Source organism: Oncorhynchus nerka, linkage group LG28 (genome assembly GCF_034236695.1).
Source record: "Oncorhynchus nerka isolate Pitt River linkage group LG28, Oner_Uvic_2.0, whole genome shotgun sequence".
Classification (NCBI taxonomy): Eukaryota; Metazoa; Chordata; class Actinopteri; order Salmoniformes; family Salmonidae; genus Oncorhynchus; species Oncorhynchus nerka.
The window spans coordinates 42,519,710-42,543,562 of record NC_088423.1 but is presented as its reverse complement, the minus strand read 5'-3'; the positions used below and the strand labels follow the sequence as shown (position 1 = coordinate 42,543,562).

Genomic DNA, 23,853 nt, shown 5'->3' with positions numbered 1-23,853 from the left:
TTAATCCATGCTTTTGTCACTTCTAGGTTAGACTACTGCAATGCTCTATTTTCCGGCTACCCGGATAAAGCACTAAATAAACTTCAGTTAGTGCTAAATACGGCTGCTAGAATCCTGACTAGAACCAAAAAATGTGATCATATTACTCCAGTGCTAGCCTCTCTACACTGGCTTCCTGTCAAAGCAAGGGCTGATTTCAAGGTTTTACTGCTAACCTACAAAGCATTACATGGGCTTGCTCCTACCTATCTCTCTGATTTGGTCCTGCCGTACATACCTACACGTACGCTACGGTCACAAGACGCAGGCCTCCTAATTGTCCCTAGAATTTCTAAGCAAACAGCTGGAGGCAGGGCTTTCTCCTATAGAGCTCCATTTTTATGGAACGGTCTGCCTACCCATGTCAGAGACGCAAACTCGGTCTCAACCTTTAAGTCTTTACTGAAGACTCATCTCTTCAGTGGGTCATATGATTGAGTGTAGTCTGGCCCAGGAGTGGGAAGGTGAACGGAAAGGCTCTGGAGCAACGAACCGCCCTTGCTGTCTCTGCCTGGCCGGTTCCCCTCTTTCCACTGGGATTCTCTGCCTCTAACCCTATTACAGGGGCTGAGTCACTGGCTTACTGGGGCTCTCTCATGCCGTCCCTGGAGGGGGTGCGTCACCTGAGTGGGTTGATTCACTGTGGTGGTCATCCTGTCTGGGTTGGCGCCCCCCCCTTGGGTTGTGCCGTGGCGGAGATCTTTGTGGGCTATACTCGGCCTTGTCTCAGGATGGTAAGTTGGTGGTTGAAGATATCCCTCTAGTGGTGTGGGGGCTGTGCTTTGGCAAAGTGGGTGGGGTTATATCCTTCCTGTTTGGCCCTGTCCGGGGGTGTCCTCGGATGGGGCCACAGTGTCTCCTGACCCCTCCTGTCTCAGCCTCCAGTATTTATGCTGCAGTAGTTTATGTGTCGGGGGGCTGGGGTCAGTTTGTTATATCTGGAGTACTTCTCCTGTCCTATTCGGTGTCCTGTGTGAATCTAAGTGTGCGTTCTCTAATTCTCTCCTTCTCTCTTTCTTTCTCTCTCTCGGAGGACCTGAGCCCTAGGACCATGTCCCAGGACTACCTGACATGATGACTCCTTGCTGTCCCCAGTCCACCTGGCCATGCTGCTGCTCCAGTTTCAATTTCCACCTGACTGTGCTGCTGCTCCAGTTTCAACTGTTCTGCCTTATTATTATTCGACCATGCTGGTCATTTATGAACATTTGAACATCTTGGCCATGTTCTGTTATAATCTCCACCCGGCACAGCCAGAAGAGGACTGGCCACCCCACATAGCCTGGTTCCTCTCTAGGTTTCTTCCTAGGTTTTGGCCTTTCTAGGGAGTTTTTCCTAGCCACCGTGCTTCTACACCTGCATTGCTTGCTGTTTGGGGTTTTAGGCTGGGTGTCTGTACAGCACTTTGAGATATCAGCTGATGTACGAAGGGCTATATAAATACATTTGATTTGATTTGATCCCAACAACACACGCACCCCATCCCAACACCACACACACCCCATCCCCAACGACACACACACACCCCATCCAACACGCACCCCATCCCAACACCACAAACACCCCATCCAACACCCATCCCATCCCAACGACACACACACCCATGCCTGGCTTTGTCTCTGTGGGAACAAAAGGGTCCCCATCCTGGTTGGGAGCTTGGGGGTATATTAGGCAACAATGTAGACGTTCCCAGTGAGCTTCTGTACTTACCACGGAATACCAGGATTTAAACCGGAACACACAGACTTCTAATGCTAACTCCATTCAACGCACAGGGGCTTAGTGATATGTCCCTCAACACATGGGCTCTGACTTTGTCTGAAGGGGGGGGGGGGGGTATCTATATGCCAGCAGTCTGCAATAATGCCTAATTTATCATAACCATTACAGAGAACCAATCCTAATTGCAAAATTACCCTATATACTGTATAGTCGTGGCCAAAGGTTTTGAGAATGACAGAAATATACATTTTCACAAAGTCTGCTGCCTCAGTTTGTATAATGGCAATTTTCATATACTCCAGAATGTTATGAAGAGTGATCAGATGAATTGCAAAGTCCCTCTTTGCCATGCAAATGAACTGAATCCCCAAAAGACATTTCCACTGCATTTCAGCCCTGCCACAAAAGGACCAGCTGACGTCATGTCAGTGATTCTCTCTTTAACACAGGTGTGAGTGTTGACAAGAACAAGGCTGGAGATCACTCTGTCATGCTGATTGAGTTCGAATAACAGACTGGAAGCTTCAAAAGGAGGGTGATGCTTGGAATCATTGTTCTTCCTCTGTCAACCATGGTTACCTGCAAGAAAACAAATGCTGTCATCATTGCTTTGCACAAAAAGGGCTTCACAGGCAAGGATATTGCTGCCAGTAAGATTGCACCTAAATCAACCATTTATCGGATCATCAAGAACTTCAAGGAGAGCGGTTCAAATGTTGTGAAGAAGGCTTCAGGGCACCCAAGAAAGTCCAGCAAGCGCCAGGACCGTCTCCTAAAGTTGATTCAGCTGCGGGATCGGGGCACCACCAGTACAGAGCTTGCTCAGGAACGGCAGCAGGTAGGTGTGAGTGCATCTGTACGCACAGTGAGGCGAAGACTTTTGGAGGATGGCCTGGTGTCAAGAAGGGCAGCAAAGAAAAACATCAGGGACAGACTGATATTCTGCAAAATGTACAGGGATTGGACTGCTGAGGACTGGGGTAAAGTCATTTTCTCTGATGAATCCCCTTTCCAATTATTTGGGGCATCCGGAAAAAAAGCTTGACAAGGTGAGCGCTACCATCAGTCATGTGTCATGCCAACAGTAAAGCATCCTGAGTCCATTCATGTGTGGGATTGCTACTCAGCCAAGGGAGTGGGCTCACTCACACTTTTGCCTAAGAACACAGCCATGAATAAAGAATGGTACCAACACATCCTCCGAGAGCAACTTCTTCCAACCATCCAGGAACAGTGACAAACAATGCCTTTTCCAGCATGATGGAGCACCTTGCCATAAGGCAAAAGTGATAACTAAGTGACTCGGGTAACAAAACATCGATATTTTGGGTCCATGGCCAGGAAAACTCCCAGACCTTAATCCCATTGAGAACTTGTGGTCAATCCTCAAGAGGCAGGTGGACAAACAAAAACCCACAAATTCTGAAAAACTCCAAGCATTGATTATGCAAGAATGGGCTGCCATCAGTCAGGATGTGGCCCAGAAGTTAATTGACAGCATGCCAGGGCGGATTGCAGAGGTCTTGAAAAAGAAGGATCAACAATGCAAATATTGACTCTTTGCATCAACTTCATGTAATTGTCAATAAAAGCCTTTGACACTTATGAAATGCTTATAGTTATACTTCAGTATCCCATAGTAACATCTGACAAAAAATATCTAAAGACACTGAAGCAGCAAACTTTGTGAAGATTAATATTTGTGTAATTCTCAAAACTTTTGGCCACGACTGTATATTCAGTCAATAAAAAAGCAAGTGCCATTTGAATGTACAAGTGAATGTATTAATACAATTAATACAGTTTCAATACAAGTGAATGTATTGAAACTGTAATATCATCTGGTTATATTATATTGTGGAAGACACTTCAAAAAGGCATTAACCTCAGCAGTGGCACTTGCTCGTAGAAGCCTATGGCTGTGCAATGGCATAACCTTGTTTTGTTCATTTAGCAGAAAAGACACTCATTTCCCGAGCCCTTATCACAGTCAAGACATGCCTATTGTATAGTAAAAAACATGATATCATCTAGAGGGGTGAAAATAGATTTCATTTCTTCCCAGTATGGGACCTCCTATGTGTACGTGCGTGTGCATCAAAAACATGTATGGACCTAACAGGCCCGCCCCTGGACATTCTGCCGTGTATATACAGTTGAAGTCGGAAGTTTACATACACCTTAGCCAAATACATTTAAACTCAGTTTTTCACAACTCCTGACATGTAATCCTAGTAAAAAAAATTCCCTGTCTTAGGTCAGTTAGGATCACCACCTTATTTTAAGAATGTGAAATGTCAGAATAATAGTAGATAGAATGATTTATTTCAGCTTTTATTTATTTCATCACATTCCCAGTAGGTCAGAAGTTTACATTACACTCAATTAGTATTTGGTAGCGTTGACTTTAAATTGTTCAACTTGGGTCAAACTTTTCAGGTAGCCGAAAAGCTTCCCACAATAAGTTGGGTGAATTTTGGCCAATATCTCCTGACAAAGCTGGTGTAACCGAGCCAGGTTTGTAGGCCTCCTTGCTCACACACACTTTTTCAGTTCTGCCCACACATTTTCTACACGATTGAGGTCAGGGTATTGTGATGGCCACTCCAATACCTTGCTTTTGTTGTCCTTAAGCCATTTTGCCACAACTTTGGAAGTATGCTTGGGGGTTATTGTCCATTTGGAAAACCCATTTGCATCCAAGCTTTAACTTCCTGACTGACGTCTTGAGACGTTGCTTCAATATATGCACATCATTTTCTATTATTTTGTGAAGTGCACCAGTCCCTCCTGCAGCAAAGCACCCCCACAACATGATGCTGCCACCCCGTGCTTCACGGTTGGGATGATGTTCTCCAACTTGCAAGCCTCCCCTTTTTCCTCCAAACATAACGATGGTCATTATGGCCAAAAAGTTATATTTTTGTTTCATCAGACCAGAGGACATTTAGTGTCTGTAAACTTCTGACCCACTGGAATTGTGATACAGTGAAATAATCTGTCTGTAAACAATTGTTGGACAAATTACTTGTGTCATACACGAAGTAGATGTCCTAACCGACTTGCCAAAATTATAGTTTGTTAACAAGAAATGTGTGGAGTGGTTGAAGAACAAGTTTTAATGACTCCAACATAAGTGTATGTAAACCTCTGACTTCAACTCTATGCTGGGAGTCAGGAAGAAGGTGCAGAAGGTGAGTTTAATCATAAGAAAAAGGCAAAACAGGAGAAGCGTACTGAACGTGACAAAACCAACACTGACTGATGACTGAGGCTACTGAGGGCTAAAGAAAGGGAGAGTAATCAAGGTGATGGAGAAGGATGGTTGCCAGACCGGTGGTTAGTAGACCGGTGACGTTGAGGGCTGGAGCGGGAATTAGGAGTGACAGTAATAGGTTTGCACATTTTGTTCTCAGCTAATAGTAAGCAGAACAGAACACAATAGCGGCCCATTTCATAGGCCTATGCTACAAATGAAACACCATTTTTAACAGTAGGCTATATAATCAGTTCAATGTCAATATCATATCCTAATATTTTCTAATTACACTGATAAAATCACCAAAGTCTATTAAAAATGTTGCTCTGAAAAAGTCTCAAAAGAAAGGTGGATAATGAAAATAGAATTTTCAGGGAAGAATGAACAGAGAAATAAGCATTATTACCACATTTCTCCAATGTCAAACCAGAGTATCTCGTTTCCAATGAAACGGTTGCTGTTTGCAAATAAATCAATATTAGACATCCTTATGAATCTAAGCATGGCACTTTCAAATGCAGAAAAACGAAAGCTTCAGCTGCCTGCAACTGATCCATTGCTTAACCCAACAACAGAAGTGCTTCCCTAAAAGCTGCCTGGGTTTAAACATCTTCTCTTTTCAGAAAGTGAAAAGCTCAATTAATAGGGACATAATATCAAATAAAAAAATGAGTCTCCTCCAATATTGAAGGCCACAGCTCAACTTCAGAATGTCATAAAGACAAATCAATATATATCCCCACATGCCTCAGTCACATCTTTTGTGTGCATTTTAAAGCTTGTTTCTAGCACAAGGCATCGTGGAGTTATGCATTGTTATATAACGCTATATATTATCTGTATTCTTTTGTTTTCTATAAAGTTACTAATTGGTATCATTTTTGCCATTTTCTTTACCAAATTGTATTGCATACCCTCACTCAGTTCTTGTTTGTAGGTGACCAAATACTTATTTTCCACCATAATTTGCAAATAAATTCATAAAAAATCCTACAATGTGATTTTCTGGATTTTTTTCCCTCATTTTGTCTGTCATAGTTGAAGTGTACCTATGATGAAAATTACAGGCCTCTCATCTTTTTAAGTGGGAGAACTTGCTGACTAAATACTTTTTTGCCCCACTGTATTTAAAGAGGGCATGGTGACAGTATTGGAGGATTTGGCAAAAACGACAAATCCATGGATAGCATAATTGCATCTGTCAAACAGGTAGGCCGACCTCTACATTGTTTTGAATAGGACGAAATAGGCTCCAACAAAGCCCTCGTTTTTAGTTAAGTCAAATTAAAATGAAGAAAATTGTTGAAATGACTTACTTTCAGCACCATTTGCTGCCCACCTGTTTGATTATGCCACAGCCACTCCAAAGCTGATGTCTGCCCGCTAGCCTTTTGAGTTGACTTTCTCCTGCATTCTCTCTCCTCGTTATTAAGTTTATGATTGAAAAAGTGTCTGTCTCATGACATTGTAATAAAGATGGTCTCCAGTCTATGGGCTACAGAAAATCCACATAGGGTGCTACTCTTTCTACCATAGGCTACATAATTTATGTTAGGCTAAATGAATTTAGTGTAGCCCCTACGGGCCGAGTCTCTCCAACAGCACCCTGGAGAAGCGTGCTGAACATGGAGCTAAATATTTTGCGCCCATGCCTTCGACAAAGTGGGCACTGCTTATCATGGGGTGGCATCAGCGCTCACCTAAATAACCCTCATCCCACTGGGTGAGAGAAGTTCTCATTGTTTTTGAGCAGAATAATGTGAGGTGTTATGTGTTGTTGGAGGCACGTCTTGGTCAGTTTAGCTTGAAAAATGACCTCTTCATCAAACTGCCGCTCCTGGCAGCTGCCTAATCCATATGGGCGGATTACCTTTTTATTGTGGCATAAACACAACCAGTCATGATGGTTTTTGTCTGATTGTCAAACAATCACTTCAAAGGGCTCCTTTACTAGGCTACCCGCGCACATTCATCCACTCACAACATATTTACAGCCTCCAACCAGTTGCGGATGGAAAGAGACATCTGTTACAGAAATCACACAAAAGTGTAATGACATTTGGTGATTGTCATTAGGACAGAATGTATGCGTCCACTGCTGTCCGCGTGTGTCTCGGTGTTTCGGCCACACGGCCTTGGCAAAATGTGAGTGTTCTCATCAAACCACATTGCATTTTGGATCGTAGGTTATAGGCCTACCACCTGTTTTCAAGTCCAGTTCGCAAAGTAGCCTAAGCGGAAAGTAAACAGAACGCAATTATTCCAAAACCGCAGCTCGTTGTTGGAACACATTATTACCATTTTGAATTTGTGATAAAACTGTTGTAATTTGGCAAGGAATATAGTTAGATACTTTTAATAGGCATATACTTCTGTAGGCATGCGTGATGTTTGGCTTGGTTTCTTTTTTTTGAGCCCCGCAATATGCACATGTAGGTCTTTGGAACTCTAGAGTCAAAGCAATTTGACATTGTCTTCAAGACAACATTTAAAAAAAATCTAACACATTCTACCAAATAGTTTCACAGTATTTGAAAAATAAATGATCTGTGCTTAAAGAGACTCATGCCTATCCTTCTATTTACTTTTTTTGTTTTGAAACAACTTTTTTTTAAAACCTCTCTGGCACCAGTGAGACGGTAGCGTCCCACCTGGCCAACAGCCAGTGAAATTGCAGAGCCAGAGCGCCTAAATTCTAAATACACCATTCGTAATATTAAACATTATTGTAAATACATGTGTCTTACATCATTTCAAAAGCAAACCATGCGATTATCTGAGGAGAGCACCCAGCTAACAAAAGTATTACTAGCATTTTCCTACCAAGCGTTAGCGTCACAAAAGTCAGAAATAACAATAAAATAAATTGCTTACCTTTGAAAATAATCCTCTGGTGGCAATGCCAAGTGTCCTCACTACACAGTGAATGTTTGTTTTGTTTGATAAAATCAATTTTTATAGCCTAAGACGAAACATTTGTAAACTGCTTGCGTCGTGATTTCCGTCTCATTCAACTTTGGACGAAACATTGCTGGTAAATACACACACTAAACACACGTTTATCCAGTCATGGTTGGTTTCATTGCAATCCTCTGTTTGTTAGTAACACAATCACACTGATGGCTCTTTTCCCGGGACATATTGACCGAAACAAACCGATTTGAAGACACCAATCAATGACCTCATTGCGCACCAATGGTAGGAGCGGTCTTTCGTTGATTGACTGTATTTTGGCCCAATGATCATCTTGAAATCTAGCTTGGGAGATAGCCAATGAGCTGAGGTAAACGGCAATATGTAATGGTTATACGTTCAAAGACCAGCCTTTGTCGTAAACTCTGGCGTAAAAGAGGTTAATTCGCCATTGAAAGTCCGACTTGACGGAGTCACGAGTGTTATGCATAGCAGTACATAGTGAAGAGCGTTTTCAGCAATTTTATATATTTAAATTATGGCGAATAAATCAGGAAAAGCTAAAACAAAGTCTAGATATACAGATGTAACCCAAATTCTAGAAGAAATTGATAGGATACTACAATGTTCTCCACAAGACCAGGAAATGGTACAAGACATTGTTCCATCATTTCATCGACATTGTGGTGAATGCCTTCATCCTCCAGAAGGAAATGCCTGAGAGCTGTGGGCAGCTCCCCCCCCCATCTCATAGCTAGCCTTCAGGGAGCTGCTCATCCAGGAGCTTGCCAGCTACAACAAGTCCATTGTAGCACCTTCTGTCCCCTCTACCTCTGTCCCTTCTGCTCCTTCAACCAGTGGTGTTCACCTGCCCAAATTAATCTCTGCAGGCATGAATGTGCCTCGGGGCAAAAAGGGCACAGTAGGGAGGCGTCGTTGTGCCCTTTGTCACGGGAAATGCCCCATCACTTGCACCACTTGTTCAGTAACCCTCTGCTTTACAGCAGAAAGAGACTGCTATTGGTCATGGCATCAGAAGCACAATATTGTGTAGAGGACTGAGGGTCTTCACAATATTGTACATAGAAAATGTGTAAATAGTTCCCTTGTTATTTTTTTATTTTTTTTATTTAAAAAAATATATATATATATATTTTTTTTGGGGGGGGTGTGTTAGAATAGCATTTATGTATTTTGTATATAGTTCTTTCCTTCAAAATGTATCACTGTACCAATTCGGCCACTTGGGTACATTTGGGTACATTTGTGTGGGACACCTTGGTGACTTCATGCTCAATGTCCCAGAGGCTGCGAATAAGGCAAAGGTTAATCAGATATGCCCGTGCTCATCATGCTTCTTACAAGCAAAGTAAAATGACAAAATTGCTTGTGGTGCCTCTCAAATTATATGCAACAACACCCTGAGTGCATCGGACATGAAACAACGACACAAATGTAACAGCACAACAAAATAGATGAACAATTTTATTTTGCAGGTGCCTTTTCATTTTAAACACCAGTGGTGCAACTAGTGATTTCTAACTGCACTGAAGCAAAACTAGTGGTTAGGATTCGGCCCGAGTTCGATTCCCGGACAGGGAATATAAGTTTGGGGCGGCAGGTAGCCTTGTGGTCAGAGCGCTGGACCAGTAACCGAAAGGTTGCTAGTTCGAAACCCTGACCTGATAAGGTAAGAATCTGGCAGTTAACACACTCTTCCTAGATCATCATTGTAAATAAGAATTTGTTCTTAACTGAATTGCCAAGTTAAATAAAGGTTCAATAAAAAAGCAGTAGGGAAGCTAAACTTTCAAGTGGGCAAAACCATTCATCTTGAGGCAACATATAATAATATGAAATGGACATATATATTGTAATACAGACTAGTTCAAAACATTACTAATCATAGAAAATGACAAATTACCCAATGGAGCAATGATACCTTTCTGGCAAAAAGCGTGGGTGCAAAAACATATATTTGCACCCCTATTTTCAAAGTGGGGATGCAGCTGCTCCATTTTCTCCAATGCTCAGGCACTTATTAATATTTGTTTGTTTGATTTATTTAACCTTTATTTAACTAGGTAAGTCAGTTAAGAACAAATCCTTATTTACAATGATGGCCTACATCAGCCAAACCCGGACAGCACTGGGCCAATTGTGCGCCGCCGTATGGAACTCCCAATCATGGCCGAATGTGATACAGCCTGGTTTCAAACCAGGGACTGTAGTGAGATTTCTTGCACTGAGATGCAGTGTCTTAGACCGCTGCGCCACTAAGGAGCCCTATGCTTCAACACATCATCTATGTCGCTCAAGGCACAGGATGTGTGTTTGTGTGAGTCAATGTGTGCATGCGTAAGTGTGTGTATGTACTGTATATGTGTGTGAGTGTGTGAGAGAGTGTGTATAGTGAGGTGTGACAAGATGGCCAACAGTACATGCCAAGGGTAGGTGAATCATGTGTGTATACTGCCTGCACTGTCTGTCACTTGTGTGTTTATGAGTGCAGAAAGAGAGCTACAGTGAGGGGGAAGAGAGTCAATGTGTGTGTGTGTGTGTGTGTGTGTGTGTGTGTGTGTGTGTGTGTGTGTGTGTGTGTGTGTGTGTGTGTGTGTGTGTGTGTGATGGAATGGAATGAACTAGCCTGCCCAGCGGCAGAGCACTCCTTGAGCACTCCATTCCTCCCTCCCTCCCCCTCTCTCTCCTTTCGCTCTCAATTACTCCCTTTGTTAGGAGTTTATCTGCAGTCCAAGCAGAAAACATGACAATCTGTCCCTTTGACTGTACCTTTGACAGAGAGGTGAGGTGAGGTGAGGAAGAGAAAGAAGGAGTGTGCCTTATGGGACAGAGAACAATCTGGGACAGGGAGAGAGAGAGGGAGAGAGAGAAGGGGAGAGGTGAGAGACAGATGGAGAAGGCAGGTGGACCAGAATGAGATGCCGCTGGAAAACAGAGAGAAGCAGAGAGAGGGAGAGAGAAGCAGAGAGAGGGAAAGCAGTAAGAGGAGGATGAGAGAAGGGAAAAGCAATTGCGAGGAGAGGTGGATGCAGAAGATAGAAACAAGAAGCAAGTGAAAGCAAAAGTAAGGAGGAAATGCAGAGGAAAGGAAAAGAGAAAGGGGAAGTAGGTGCTCTGCATGTGTTTAGTTTGAAGATGTGACTGGGTGATGAGCATCGATGGCAGTACGAGAAGATGCATTCATACGGTGCTATGTAGTCTTCTCTCTTTCTCTCCCCCCTCCCTCTCTACCCACCCCTTTCTCTCTGTGGCTTTGGAAGTGTAATTACATGCAGCTCCCTGGCCTGCTTGCTGCTGCTGCTGCTCACACACACACACACACACACACACACACACACACACACTGCCCCCATCCTCAGCCACACAGCTCGCCACTAACACCAATCTCACTAATATATATTCCTGTCATACCTATCTCACATACGCACACACACACACATTGCACACGCTCGCACAAACACACACCTGCATGCATATCGCACATTCACTTGTAGTGGAGGGAGAGGCTGGCTTGCAGTGTGAGGCAAGGTGAAGACTGTGTCATTTCCCTGAGTTTGCATGCAGTGATGGGTTTCGCTCCTCATCACCAGTCGCACCATGCAAATGGCCCACACCAGTGGGCATCAGTTAACTGGCTGGCTCCATTTGCCTACACCCTAACTCTCTTCCATGAAGTGCTTCTGTGACACCATGTAACACACTGACACTGGAGACACCCTCAGTGCTCTTCAAAACAACGTGGCTGAAATGTTGGGCAGAATTGAACCACTCAAATCAATTTTCTTCCTCTGGACAGCCAACGAGATTTTGTCAGCGGTCAAATGTGCAGCAAAGAGACTTCACCTGTTGCTAGGCAACCGGCCGAGCATGAATAACCGCTATCATGTTAGCCAGCTCACCAACTAGACAAAACGATGTCGCCTCGGTTTCGTCCTGTCAGGTAGGTTGCCATACAGACACACTTTTATTTAGCCTACTATAGTAAGTAGGAGCCACTCACCTATGTTGGGGTGTTTGAGCAGGCGACAGATGCGGGCCTCTCGTTCCAGTTTTTGATGATCTGAGGGGGAGAGGAAAAAGAAACGTGTCATAACATAAACACAATCACACACCTTTCTGTTGTTAAGTCGATATTCTGCAGGATTGGTCTGAAATAAAAGTAATCAAGGTGGCCTCCCGAGTGGCGCAGCGGTCTAAGGCACTGCATCGCAGTGATTGAGGCTTCACTACAGACCCGGGTTTGATCCCAGGCTGTGTCAGAACCCCCCGGGGTTCCCATAGGGCAGCGCACAATTGCCCCAGTGTCTTCTGGGTTAGGGGAGGGTTTGTGCCAGGGGGGCTTTAGCGATTCCTTGTGGCGCACTCTAGCGATTCCTTGTGGCGGGCCGGGCGCAAGCTGACTTCAGTCATCAGTTGAACGATGTTTCCTCCGACACATTGGTGCAGCTGGTTGCTGCGTTAAGCGAGCGGGTGTTAAGAAGCGTGGCTTGGTGGGTCATGTTTCGGAGGACGCATGACTCGACCTTTGCCTCTCCTGAGCCCGTTGCGGAGTTGCAGCGATGAGATAAGATCATAATAGGATATCACAAAATTGGGGAGAAATTAAATACAAAAAAATCACAAACCACCATTGGGCAATGGGACTGGGAGGCACATCCCTATACATCATGTATGTTATATACATACATACGTGTTGCACGGTATACCAAAACTTTTGTACTTTTACGATACTAGAACATGAAAAACGGTTTGGTCATACAATGTTTGTTACTTTCTGTACTTCTGTCAAATGTCTCTCGCGTCATATACGGATCGTGAGGATCGAGTCTGTCTTGTCATTTGTCTGAATCTTCTCAAGGGGCAGTAGTAAGCTAGCCAGGCTAGTGGCTACTTGTGCTTGAGCATGCAACTGACATAGCGGGAGCCACTTTTTAGAAGCAAGTGAGAGGAGAGAGAAAATGCAGACAGCATGGCTTCTTATAACGAAAACATCATTCCTCCACGCCCGCAGCTCGCTGACAAAACAGGCTCCAGAATACTTTGCTTACAGAGCAGATGATGAGGGCCAACCCATCGACACAACTATGCAAAAGGTGTTACAAAGCACGGTAAGGGAGGTTTAATTACAAAATAACATTAACAACGATTTTACACATGACATTTGTTATTCTACCAGCAACTCAATTCAAATTGTTTTTGAGTGGCAATGAACATATATTCAGCATAATTTCTTCTTTTTTTTTTTACATTATAATATAATATGATTCATGTGAAATACACTCATAACTTAGCTACGACACCAATATATTTAGACTACTTCGTGTTGCAGTAGCCACTAGCCAGCCAGCAGCCCTGGGTTGAGCGTTGCACCCTAGGAGTTGAAATGCACTCTGGGAAATGTAGTATGCTGTGTAAAATCAATCATATGCGGGTGTAGACTAATGCAATATAGAAGCTTCGGAAATTATTTTTTTATGTTGTTTTGGAACTAAACTAGTCATTTAATACACAGCATGTTTAAGCTGTAATGAATCATAAGTCTAATGAATGTAATCTGACCCAATATTTTGGCCATAGATGAGCAAATTAACCCTGATATGTAAAACGGTTTAGATGTAATTGTACAATTATTATAAGAGTCTCAGATATGGTTATGCATAAGGAGAATGTTAGATATTCTTTTGTTACTTAATATTCTGTTTTATTTTTTAAAGAAATGGAATATCGAATAGAGGATCTTGTTGTTATTTTAGTTGTTCTACCAGCTATCAGCATATTGTTCAATGTTTCAAAAAATAAAGCACAGTAGTTATTCTGTAACATTAGCTAATACGCATTCTTTTTTTGCTGTGGTATCGTTTCAGTATCGAGTGTTGTTTTAGTATCGAGTATCGTTTCGGTATCGAGTATCGTGGGTATCGAAGTCAAAATTCTGGTATCATGACAACACTAACATCAAATCAATCGCATTTTATTTGTCAAACGTTCGTAAACAACAGGTGTGGACTAACAGCGAAATGCTTACTTATGTGCCCTTCCCAACAATGCAGAACAGAATAAACATGACAAAATACTACTACTACTAATAATAGAAGAAAACAATAGTAACACAAGGAACAAATACGCAATGATAACTTGGCTGTATACATGGGGTACCAGTACCGAGTCGATGTGCAGGGGTACGAGGTCATTGAGGTAGATACTGTATTTACATGTAGGTAGGGGTAAAGTAACTAGGCAACAGGTCGATAATAGACAGTAGCAGCAGCGTATGTGATGAGTGTGGAAGTGTGGACGTGTGTGTGTATGTTGTGAGTGTGTGCCAGTGTGGACGTGTTATGTGTGAGTGAGTGTGAGAGTGTGTGTATGTGTTGGAGTGTCAGTGTGAATGTGTGGGTCCAGTGTGTGTTCATAGTGTGAAAAAGAGTTAGTGCAAAAAGAGTCAATACAGATAGTCCGGGTAGCTGTTTGGTTAACTATTTAGCAGTCTTATGACTTGGGGGTAGACACACTACATCACCAAAAGTATGTGGACACCTTCTCATCCAACATCTCATTCCAAACTCTCATTCCAAAATGGAGTTGGTCCCCTCTTTGCTGATATAACAGCCTCCACTCTTCTGGGAAGGCTTTGCACTAGATGTTGGAACATTGCTGCTGGGACTTGCATCCAGCCAGCCACAACAGCATTAGTGAGGTCGGGCACTGATGTTGGGCGATCAAGCCTGGCTCGCAGTCAGCGTTCAAATTCATCCCAAAGGTTTTTGATGGGGTTGAGGTCAGGGCTCGGTGCAGGCCAGTCAAGTTCTTACACACTGATCTCGACAAACCATCTCTGTATGGACTTCGCTTCATGCACTTTGTGCAATATTTTCCTTCACTTGACCTAAGGGGCCTTGCCCGAACCATGAAAAACCACCCCAGATCATTATTCCTCCTCCACCAAACTTTACAGTTGGCACTATGCATTGGGGCAGGTAGTGTTCTCCTGGCATCCTCCAAACAACGATTTTTGTGTCAGACAGCCAGATGGTGAAGCGTGATTATTCACTCTAGAGAACGCGTTTACACTGCTCCAGAGTCCAATGTGGGAAGCTGTACACCAGTCCAGCCGACGCTTGGCATTGTGCATGGTCATCTTAGGCTTGTGTGCGGATGCTCGGCCATGGAAACCCATTTCATGCCGCCCCCGACTAACAGTTATTGTGCTAACGTTGCATCCAGAGGCAGTTTGAAACTCTGTAGTGAGTGTTGCAACCGAGGACAGACGATATTTACACGGTTCAGCAATCGGTGGTCCCGTTCTGTGAGCTTGTGTGGCCTTCCACTTAGCGGCTGAGCCGTTGTTGCTCCTAGACGTTTCCACTTCACAATAACAGCACTTGGAGTTGACCCGGGGCAGCTCTAGCAGAGCAGAAATTTGATGAACTGACTTGTTGGAAAGGTGGCATCCTATGACGGTGCCACGTTGAAAGTCACTGAGCTCTTCAGTAAGGCCATTCTACTGCCAATCTATGGAGATTGCATGGCTGTGTGCTCGATGTTATATACCGATCAGTAATGTGTGTGGCTAACATCGCTGAATCCACAAATTTTAAGGGGTGTTCACATACTTTGTATATATAGTGTATATACATGCATACATCAATAAGATACATATACATAAATATACAATCATTCAGGCAGTGCAGCCTCATCTGTCAATATCAACATGTGTTCCCTATTCTAAAGTGTGACCATGTTTTTTCCTTGCTGAAAATGTTTCCTGAAATGACCTAATTGAACAGAAAGGGGCACACCTCCCTGCTCTATGCCATCTGTCTACTAGAACACATAACAATGCACAATCAATCAATTAAATGTATTTCTTTAGTTATAAAACCCCTTTTACATCAGCAGATGTCACAAAGTGCTTATACAGAAACCCAGCCTAAAACCCCAAAGAGCAAGCAATGCAGATGTAGAAGCACACAACAACACAAGCCTATTGCACTTAGTTAAATTAGTCTCCTGGGCTCAGACTCTAATACAATCAATGTCCGGTTAATGACTCTAATAGTAAGGGGCGGCACTGTGTGTGTGTGTCTGTGTGTGCGTCTCATGCAAATGCTCGTGTGTGTGTGTTCATATCCAAACGTACGTGGGTGGGCAGTACTTAAATCTACTGCTCAATTGTAGCCCTACATGGACAGATTGGATAGACAGATAGATGGATAGAATGTCAGATAAAGAGATGGTACAGTGGGATGAGGAGAGAGATTGTGGGCCAAGTTCAGCCAGACCTTGGCACCAGCTGTTAGGCTCCCGGGGACAGATGTGTGTGTTATGTGTGTGTTACTACGCCGGGGCAGAACGAAGTAGGCCTCTAGCCTCCCTAATCCCCCTCTCACGCTCCTGTCCCCGTCCAGGATTTGGGAGTTGGGAAGCGGAGCCTCCCAGTCATCCCAACAGGCTGCAAGGTGTTGGAATCACCTGTCTGACTTGTTACATGGCTGGCCCACAGAAAGAATGTGACCTCATCAATAGAATACGTGACATGTAATTTTCAGTCGCTTCTCTCAATAGCTCATTAGTATAAAAATGCAATGTCGTCAAAAATATTGACATGGTCTGTTTTTGGATTAAAACAGAATTCACTATAACAACATGTTTTCTATGCAACCCAATTCATTTGAATGTTGAAATCTTGGTGTAAGTACACTTTTAAAGCCTCAGATTTAAAGCCTCAAAACGAGTCATTTGCTGGCTAACAGTCAACAGACAAACTAGCTAACTATATGTTTAGCTTGCAAGCACACCCACATTAATTTTAAAACATATTAACCTTTTCAAGCGTGAATTCCAAATATTTTTACAGCTCGTTTTGTTTATGCGCGTGATGTCAGAATGCACTCGCTGTTCCAAAATGTGATTGTTACGCAACAGGACAGTTAACCAACGCTGCCCTCATACCAAGGCAAGCTGCCTGCTAAATAGGGCTGACCCCAATGGCACGATCGTTTGAAGCATACTTGGACCAACGTGCAGCGTGATCTGGGTTCCACATCTTTATTTAGTTCAACACACAAAACAATAAGGCAAGAACGAAACGTGACGACAATGGCGTGCTAACATGCAACTACACATAAACAATATCCCACAAAACACAGGTGGAAAAATGCTACTTAAATATGATCCCCAATTAGAGACAACGATAGCCAGCTGCCTCTAATTGGGAATCATACCGAACAACAACATAGAAAACAAAACTAGAACCCCACATAGAAAATATAAACTGGACTAACCCCTCAGTCACACCCTGAGCTACTCCACCATATAAAATAAGGACTCTCTATGGTCAGGACGTGACACCCAATTAGTTGGCTGGTCGATTGTTGGTCGATAGGCTGTTGGTCGACCAAGATTTTCTTAGTCGAGCAGTAACAAATATATATCATATATATGTGTACCCATCTCAGTGAACTAATCCATTGCAGAGGCCTAGACTAAAAGACAAATTATGCTTGATCCAAAAATGTGGTCGGAGGCGCCATATGGAGGGTGAGACGCAATTGCGCAGCCTCCAGAGACATGCAGAGGCCAATTCGAGCTCCATACCGCATCGCCATGAGCCTCCCATTGAAATTATTGGTTCATGGTAGGTGGGGGCGGTACATCCTGTATACACATAAACTCACTTCCTTGACAACTTCCTTCAAAACAGCTCTGCACTGCTCAGCATGAATGCCCTTATTTCTGCCTAGGCCGTATCACCATAATGCTGCATGGCCAATGCAGGTGACGGATTTACCATGTGCCCAGATGCACAATGCACTTCTCTCTCCAGAATGCGCTCTCTCCTGCCAATTTGTGCACATACATTTTTTCTTAACTTCATTGTGTGAATTGTTTGCATTTGATTGTTAGCGTATACAAATTCCCCATTACATATATCACCAGTAGTATATTTACCGTTAATTCCTATAATTTCTAATCTACAATGTTTGTTACTTTGGTTACGGTCATTTCTGTTAATGCATTCAATATTATTATTCCAGTCTTGCCATTCTCATTATCAGAGTGGACACATTGCTTGCAAAGCGTAATTAAGGCGGAACAATATGGTTGTGGACAGAATTACAGAATCTCCACATGAGACCTGGACGGAGTCTGAGGACAAAGTGAGGGAAAAGATCTCTGAGAAATTGAAGATGGACCACAGAAAGATTGAGGTGGAGCGCAACCACAGGAATGGAAAACCCACAACCGGCCCAGGTAACAGGCCCAGGTAACCGGCCCAGGTAACCGGCCCAGGTAACAGGCCCAGGCGGATAGGATATTTTGCTGTGACTCTTATGTGGATGATGTTAAAAATATTTGTTGGTCTGATGTGATTAATAAGAAGCCTAAAGACACTATACTTGATGAATTTATGAAATCACTTCATCCAATTATTGATAAACATGCACCTGTTAAGAAACTGACTTTTAGAACTGTTGAGGCTCCATGGATTGATGAGGAATTGAAAAACTGTATGGTTGAAAGAGATGGCTCAAAAGGAGTGGCAAATAAATCTGGCTGCACATCTGACTGGCTGACTTACAGAACATTTAGAAATTATGTGACTAAACTCAACAAAACTAATAAGAAACTGTATTATGAAGCCAAGATCAATCATTTAAAAATGTATTTTAAAAAGACTTTGGAGTACTTTAAATGAAATGATGGGCAGAAAGACAAATTCAACTCCATCTTTCATCAAATCAGAAATTTCACAAAACCATTTGATGTTGCCAATTATTTTAATGATTACTTCATTGGAAATGTGGGCAAACTTAGGCAGGAAATGTCAACAATGAACAGTGAGCCATCGTATTCATGTATAAAATAACAAATTATGAAAGAAAAGCATTGCAAGTTAGTTAGTATGGGAGAGGTGGAAACAATGTTGATATTGATCAATGGTGACAAAGCTCCAGGCATTGACAACTTAGATGGAAAGCAACTAAGGATGTTAGCTGAACATATAGCCACTCCTATCTGTCATATCTTTAATCTGAGTTTAGAGGAAAGTCTTTGTCCTCAGGCCTGGAGGAAAGCCAAAGTAATTCCGCTACCAATGAGTGGTAAAGTGGCCTTTACTGGTTCTAACAGCAGACCTATCAGCTTGCTGCCAGCTCTTAGCAAACTGTTGGAAGAAATTATGTTTGACCAAATACAATGCTATTTCTCTGTAAAACAAAATACCAACAGACTTTCAGCATGCTTATAGAAAAGGGCACTCAACATGTACTGCACTGACACAAATTACTGATGATTGGTTGAAAGAAGTTGATAATAAGAAGATTGTGGGAGCTGTACTGTTATTCTATTATTGACCATGTTGTTGAAAAAAAGTATGTGCTTTTCAAGTTATGCCATATTGTGGATTCAGAGCCATCTATCTAATATAACTCAAAGGGTTTTCTTGAATGGTAGCTTCTCTAATGTCAAACATGTAAAGTGTGGTGTACCGCAGGGCAGCTCACGAAGACCCTCTACTCTTTTCTTTTTTTACCAATGACCTGCCACTGGCATTAAACAAACCATGTGTGTCCATGAATCATGATGATTCAACCATATATGCAACAGCAACCACAGCTAATGAAGTCACTGAAACACTTAACAAAGAGTTGCAGTCTGTTTTGGAATGGGTGGCCAGTAATAAACTGGTCCTGAACATCTCTAAAACTAAGGAGACAGAACGCGTTATTTGTTATAGGGGGTGCTATTTTAATATTTGGATGAAAAACGTTCCCGTTTTAAACAAGATATTTTGTCACGAAAAGATGCTCGACTATGCATATAATTGACAGCTTTGGAAAGAAAACACTCTGACGTTTCCAAAACTGCAAAGATATTGTCTGTGAGTGCCACAGAACTGATGTTACAGGCGAAACCCAGATACAAATCCAATCAGGAAGTGCCGCATTCTTTGAAACCGCCTCATGCCAATGACTCCTTATATGGCTGTGAATGGGCCACGAATGAGCTTAGGCTTTCTGTCGCTTCCCCAAGGTGTCGACAGCATTGTGACGTATTTGTAGGCATATCATTGGAAGATTGACCATAAGAGACTACATCTACCAGGTGGTCGCTTGGTGTCCTCCGTTGCAATTATTGCGTAATCTCCAGCTGCAGTATTTTTCCGTTTGCTTCTGATGAGAAACCAACTGTCACGACTGATATATTATCGAATAGATATGTGAAAAACACCTTGAGGATTGATTCTAAACAACGTTTGCCATGTTTCTGTCGATATTATGGAGCTAATTTGGAAAAAAGTTTGGCGTTGTAGTGACTGCATTTTCCGGTCTTTTTCTTAGCCAAACGTGATGAACAAAACAGAGCTATTTCGCCAACACAAATAATATTTTGGGAAAAAATGAACATTTGCTATCTAACTGAGAGTCTCGTCATTGAAATCATCCGAAGTTCTTCAAAGGTAAATGATTTAATTTGGTTGCTTTTCTTATTTTTGTGAAAATGTTGCCTGCTGCCAGCACAGCCTAGCATAGCATTATGCCATGCTAAGCTTACACAAATGTTTGTCTAGCATTGGCTGTAACGCATATTTTGAAAATCTGAGATGACAGTGTTGTTAACAAAAGGCTAAGCTTGTGTTTGAATATATTTATTTCATTTCATTTGCAATTTTCATGAATAGGAAACGTTGCGTTATGGTAGCGCTTGAGGCTATGATTACGCTCCCGGATACGGGATTGCTCGTCGCTAGATGTTAAACAGTTTGACAAGACAATGTGCAAGCTAGCTGGTTAATTAACCCTTTGACATGTGCAAACACACGGGTGTGATCATTCTGCAGTGGTCCCTGCTACGTACGCTCAAACCGGTTTGATTAGAACACTTATTTAGAACATCCAGTTATGATTGACGACACAGTCAGTGTTTGCACAAACACAGTCTTTACAATGTTATGTCCTCAATGTTATTTTTGGATGCAATGTTCAGACATTCACAGAAGTAGTGATAGCATAACACAATTCTCATCCAAACCAGAAAAATGTAGGCTACATTAGTCATAACGCTAACTGAGAAAAGAGTGACCTAACACAAGCGTTCATATTTATCTAACTCTCGGGTGACAGAAACCATCATTTGAGTTAGCTAATAGCAATGGCTATTTACAATTCATCACATCATGGGTAAGCTCACCAGTGATATAAATAATTAAGTAAAACACTTAAAAAAAAAAAAAAGTAATCCGATGATGGGTATTTTGTGCATGCCGTCATGTTTGTTTTTTCGCATCAACCAAAGATTACAAGATGTTACAAGATGTGTTGGGTCTGTTTGCAGTTTGCATGTTGAAGGGGGTGTGTCGTCTACCATCCTTCACTTCCATCATTCACTTCCGCAAGTTTACTTGAAAGACGAGTTGAACCATTCCTTTCACCTCGTTTTGTTATAACATCTTTGGTCGGACAGACATTTATGTGACAACCAGAATGCATTGTATGTTGTCAACAAACAAAGCGCCACACATAGCTGGCAAGTAGCTTAGCATTAGCTCATCATAATCAGTACAACCTTCAAATAAGTATTTTACAAATATCATATGTGTCCAGTACAATCTATGCTTCAAGAATCAGAATGCATTATTTGTCATCAGTACTTGAAAACGTGAATAAAACAGTAAATACATTATGCTTCATACATACATTCGGTGTGTTACAGTACACTCTTCGATAAAAGGTTTTTTAGTCTGTCCTCATCGGAGAACCCTTTTTGGTTCCATATAGAACCCTTTGGGGTTCCATTTAGAACCCTCTGGAACCTTTTACCTGGAACCAAAAAGGGTTGTTCAAAGTGTTCTGCTATGGGGACAGCCAAAGAACCCTTTTAGGTTCTAGATATCATTTCTACACTCTTCAGAAAAATATGCTAACACGATATACAGAAACTATAATGATAACCTAATAAGGCACATACTTTGATAGGAACTTGCACAAGCCCAAAGTTATTATTAGTAAGGAAAACAACAAGGAAGGCAATGCGGGCGCCAACCTGAAAATGTGCCAGGGGGTAAAGGTTTATGTTCTGTTCTGACTGGAGATGCACAAATGTCTGCGTACTTGATCTGGGTAAACACTAGGGAAGTGCTTGAGCTCTTGTCGAAGAGTGAAGTTTGTCCTTCTCAGTAATGCCTCAAATGTAAATTGTCCACAACAGTGAAATGGGCTACTTCTATGTGAATTAATGATGAGGTGGAACACACCTCAATTTGAAAATTAAAAAATGAAATCAAACTTGTTTGGAAATAATTTGAAATTGACAAGTTGAAACATAGCCTATAGATAATTTGCTGTAGTGATGTCCCGACTAAAAAAAGTCTTGGTTGCCCGAAAGTCGTCTGTTCTTTCAACCAATCGATTGGTCGAAATGTTTTAATGTGTAATTTTCCATATGTAGACACACCCTATGTGTTTTAATTAAATCAAGTATATGCATTGAGCTTCTCTGATGCTTTAAGCTTACTGTTTGATGAAACAAGACACACATGCCGCAAGAGGGAGCCAGAGATCTATTTTACCAGAAGAAGAAAAAACAACCTGACCTAACCATTCCCCTCTCCTGCTGGTTTTCACAGATTCTGCCATTACTCTCCTGAAGTTGCCGGTAATAGGCTACACAATTTTCGTGGAACACTTTAATTTAATTTATAATAATGTCTTCATATCTCAAAATCATTGTCATGTAGTTAATAAAAACTCTATCCAAATCTAAATTAAAATGATACAAACCTAAAAAGTAACTTATTTTGCCATTGCCAACTATGTAAAAATAGCCTACATAAAGCCAACAAACACAAACATTACAGCCTGCAGGTAGAAAATATCCTGAAAATAATAAATATCCTATAAATCATATTGGCTACACATGGCCTGTCTGCAACAAACTTGCAACATTGTATAAAATACTTTGTTCCTCAGAGTTTCCCTGGACAGTGAACTTGGAACAGACACAGCTGTAGGCTATTTGCGCAAGGGATAAGAAGCAGTGCTTGACTTGGGCAGTACCTCACCAGAGCTGAGTACCAGCACCTCAAATGTTCTACTGCTTGAGCCTACTGCCTGTTCCTCTTATAGAATATTAGCTCAAAAGTCTGGAGCGTCTGCACCTAAATATAAACAGTACCAGCAAAACGAGTACCGGAACTTATTAAAAAATCTCTGTTTACATTGGCGCGTTGTTATGTTTTGCCTCAAAAACATCCGGTGAAAGTGCAGAGAGCCACGTCAATTTACAGAAATACTCGTCATAAATGTTGATGAAAATACAACTGCGTGGAATTAAAGGTATACTTCTCCTTAAAAGAGTTGCAAGCAATCTACCAGTTATGCCAAATAACAGACACGTGTCTTCTACATTGTCACTTGCCTTGCGACGTGCAGAATGCAAACGGTGCCATGCTGAAAAATGATAACAAAGTTGTAGTTATAGGGTGGGAAAAAAATCGACAAAGATAAATTGACCAATATTATTTTTGCGCTAGTTGGCTGTACCTGCACCAAAACGCCAGGATATTCCTTCATAGCTTGTTCTCCATCTTCTTTTTAAATAGGGAAACTATTTGCTTCAATAATATATATGTGTAGAGCTCAAAATGTATGTATATGGAGCCCAGTCGCATATGAAGCCCAGTCGCATATGACATGGCTACATACACAGAGCATGGTTGACTGTGACAGCCTTTAGATAGGTAGAAACAAATGGTTTATACAGGAGTGGCTGTAGGGGAGAGCAGAGAGCATGTATGCCTCACTCCGATACACACAGGCACGCACACACCCATGCTCACTAACGCAAACACACCTTTCCTGTTCAGAGAATGTCATTGAAGTGGAGTCAGCTCTCAA

The 23,853-nt window shown here is 42.1% G+C and overlaps 1 protein-coding gene across 8 annotated transcripts in view; it reads right to left on the bottom strand.

Annotated features, from left to right (window-relative positions):
• The window catches only part of LOC115113238 (calcium/calmodulin-dependent protein kinase type II subunit gamma-like), a 135,613-nt gene that overhangs the window by 57,380 nt on the left and 54,380 nt on the right, over nucleotides 1–23,853 (bottom strand). For all 8 annotated transcript variants that reach the window (XM_029640666.2, XM_029640653.2, XM_029640659.2 and 5 more), the window contains exon 3: nucleotides 11,955–12,014. In XM_029640666.2, the coding sequence (XP_029496526.1) occupies nucleotides 11,955–12,014 (60 nt within the window). The remainder of the gene's footprint in view (nucleotides 1–11,954; nucleotides 12,015–23,853) is intronic.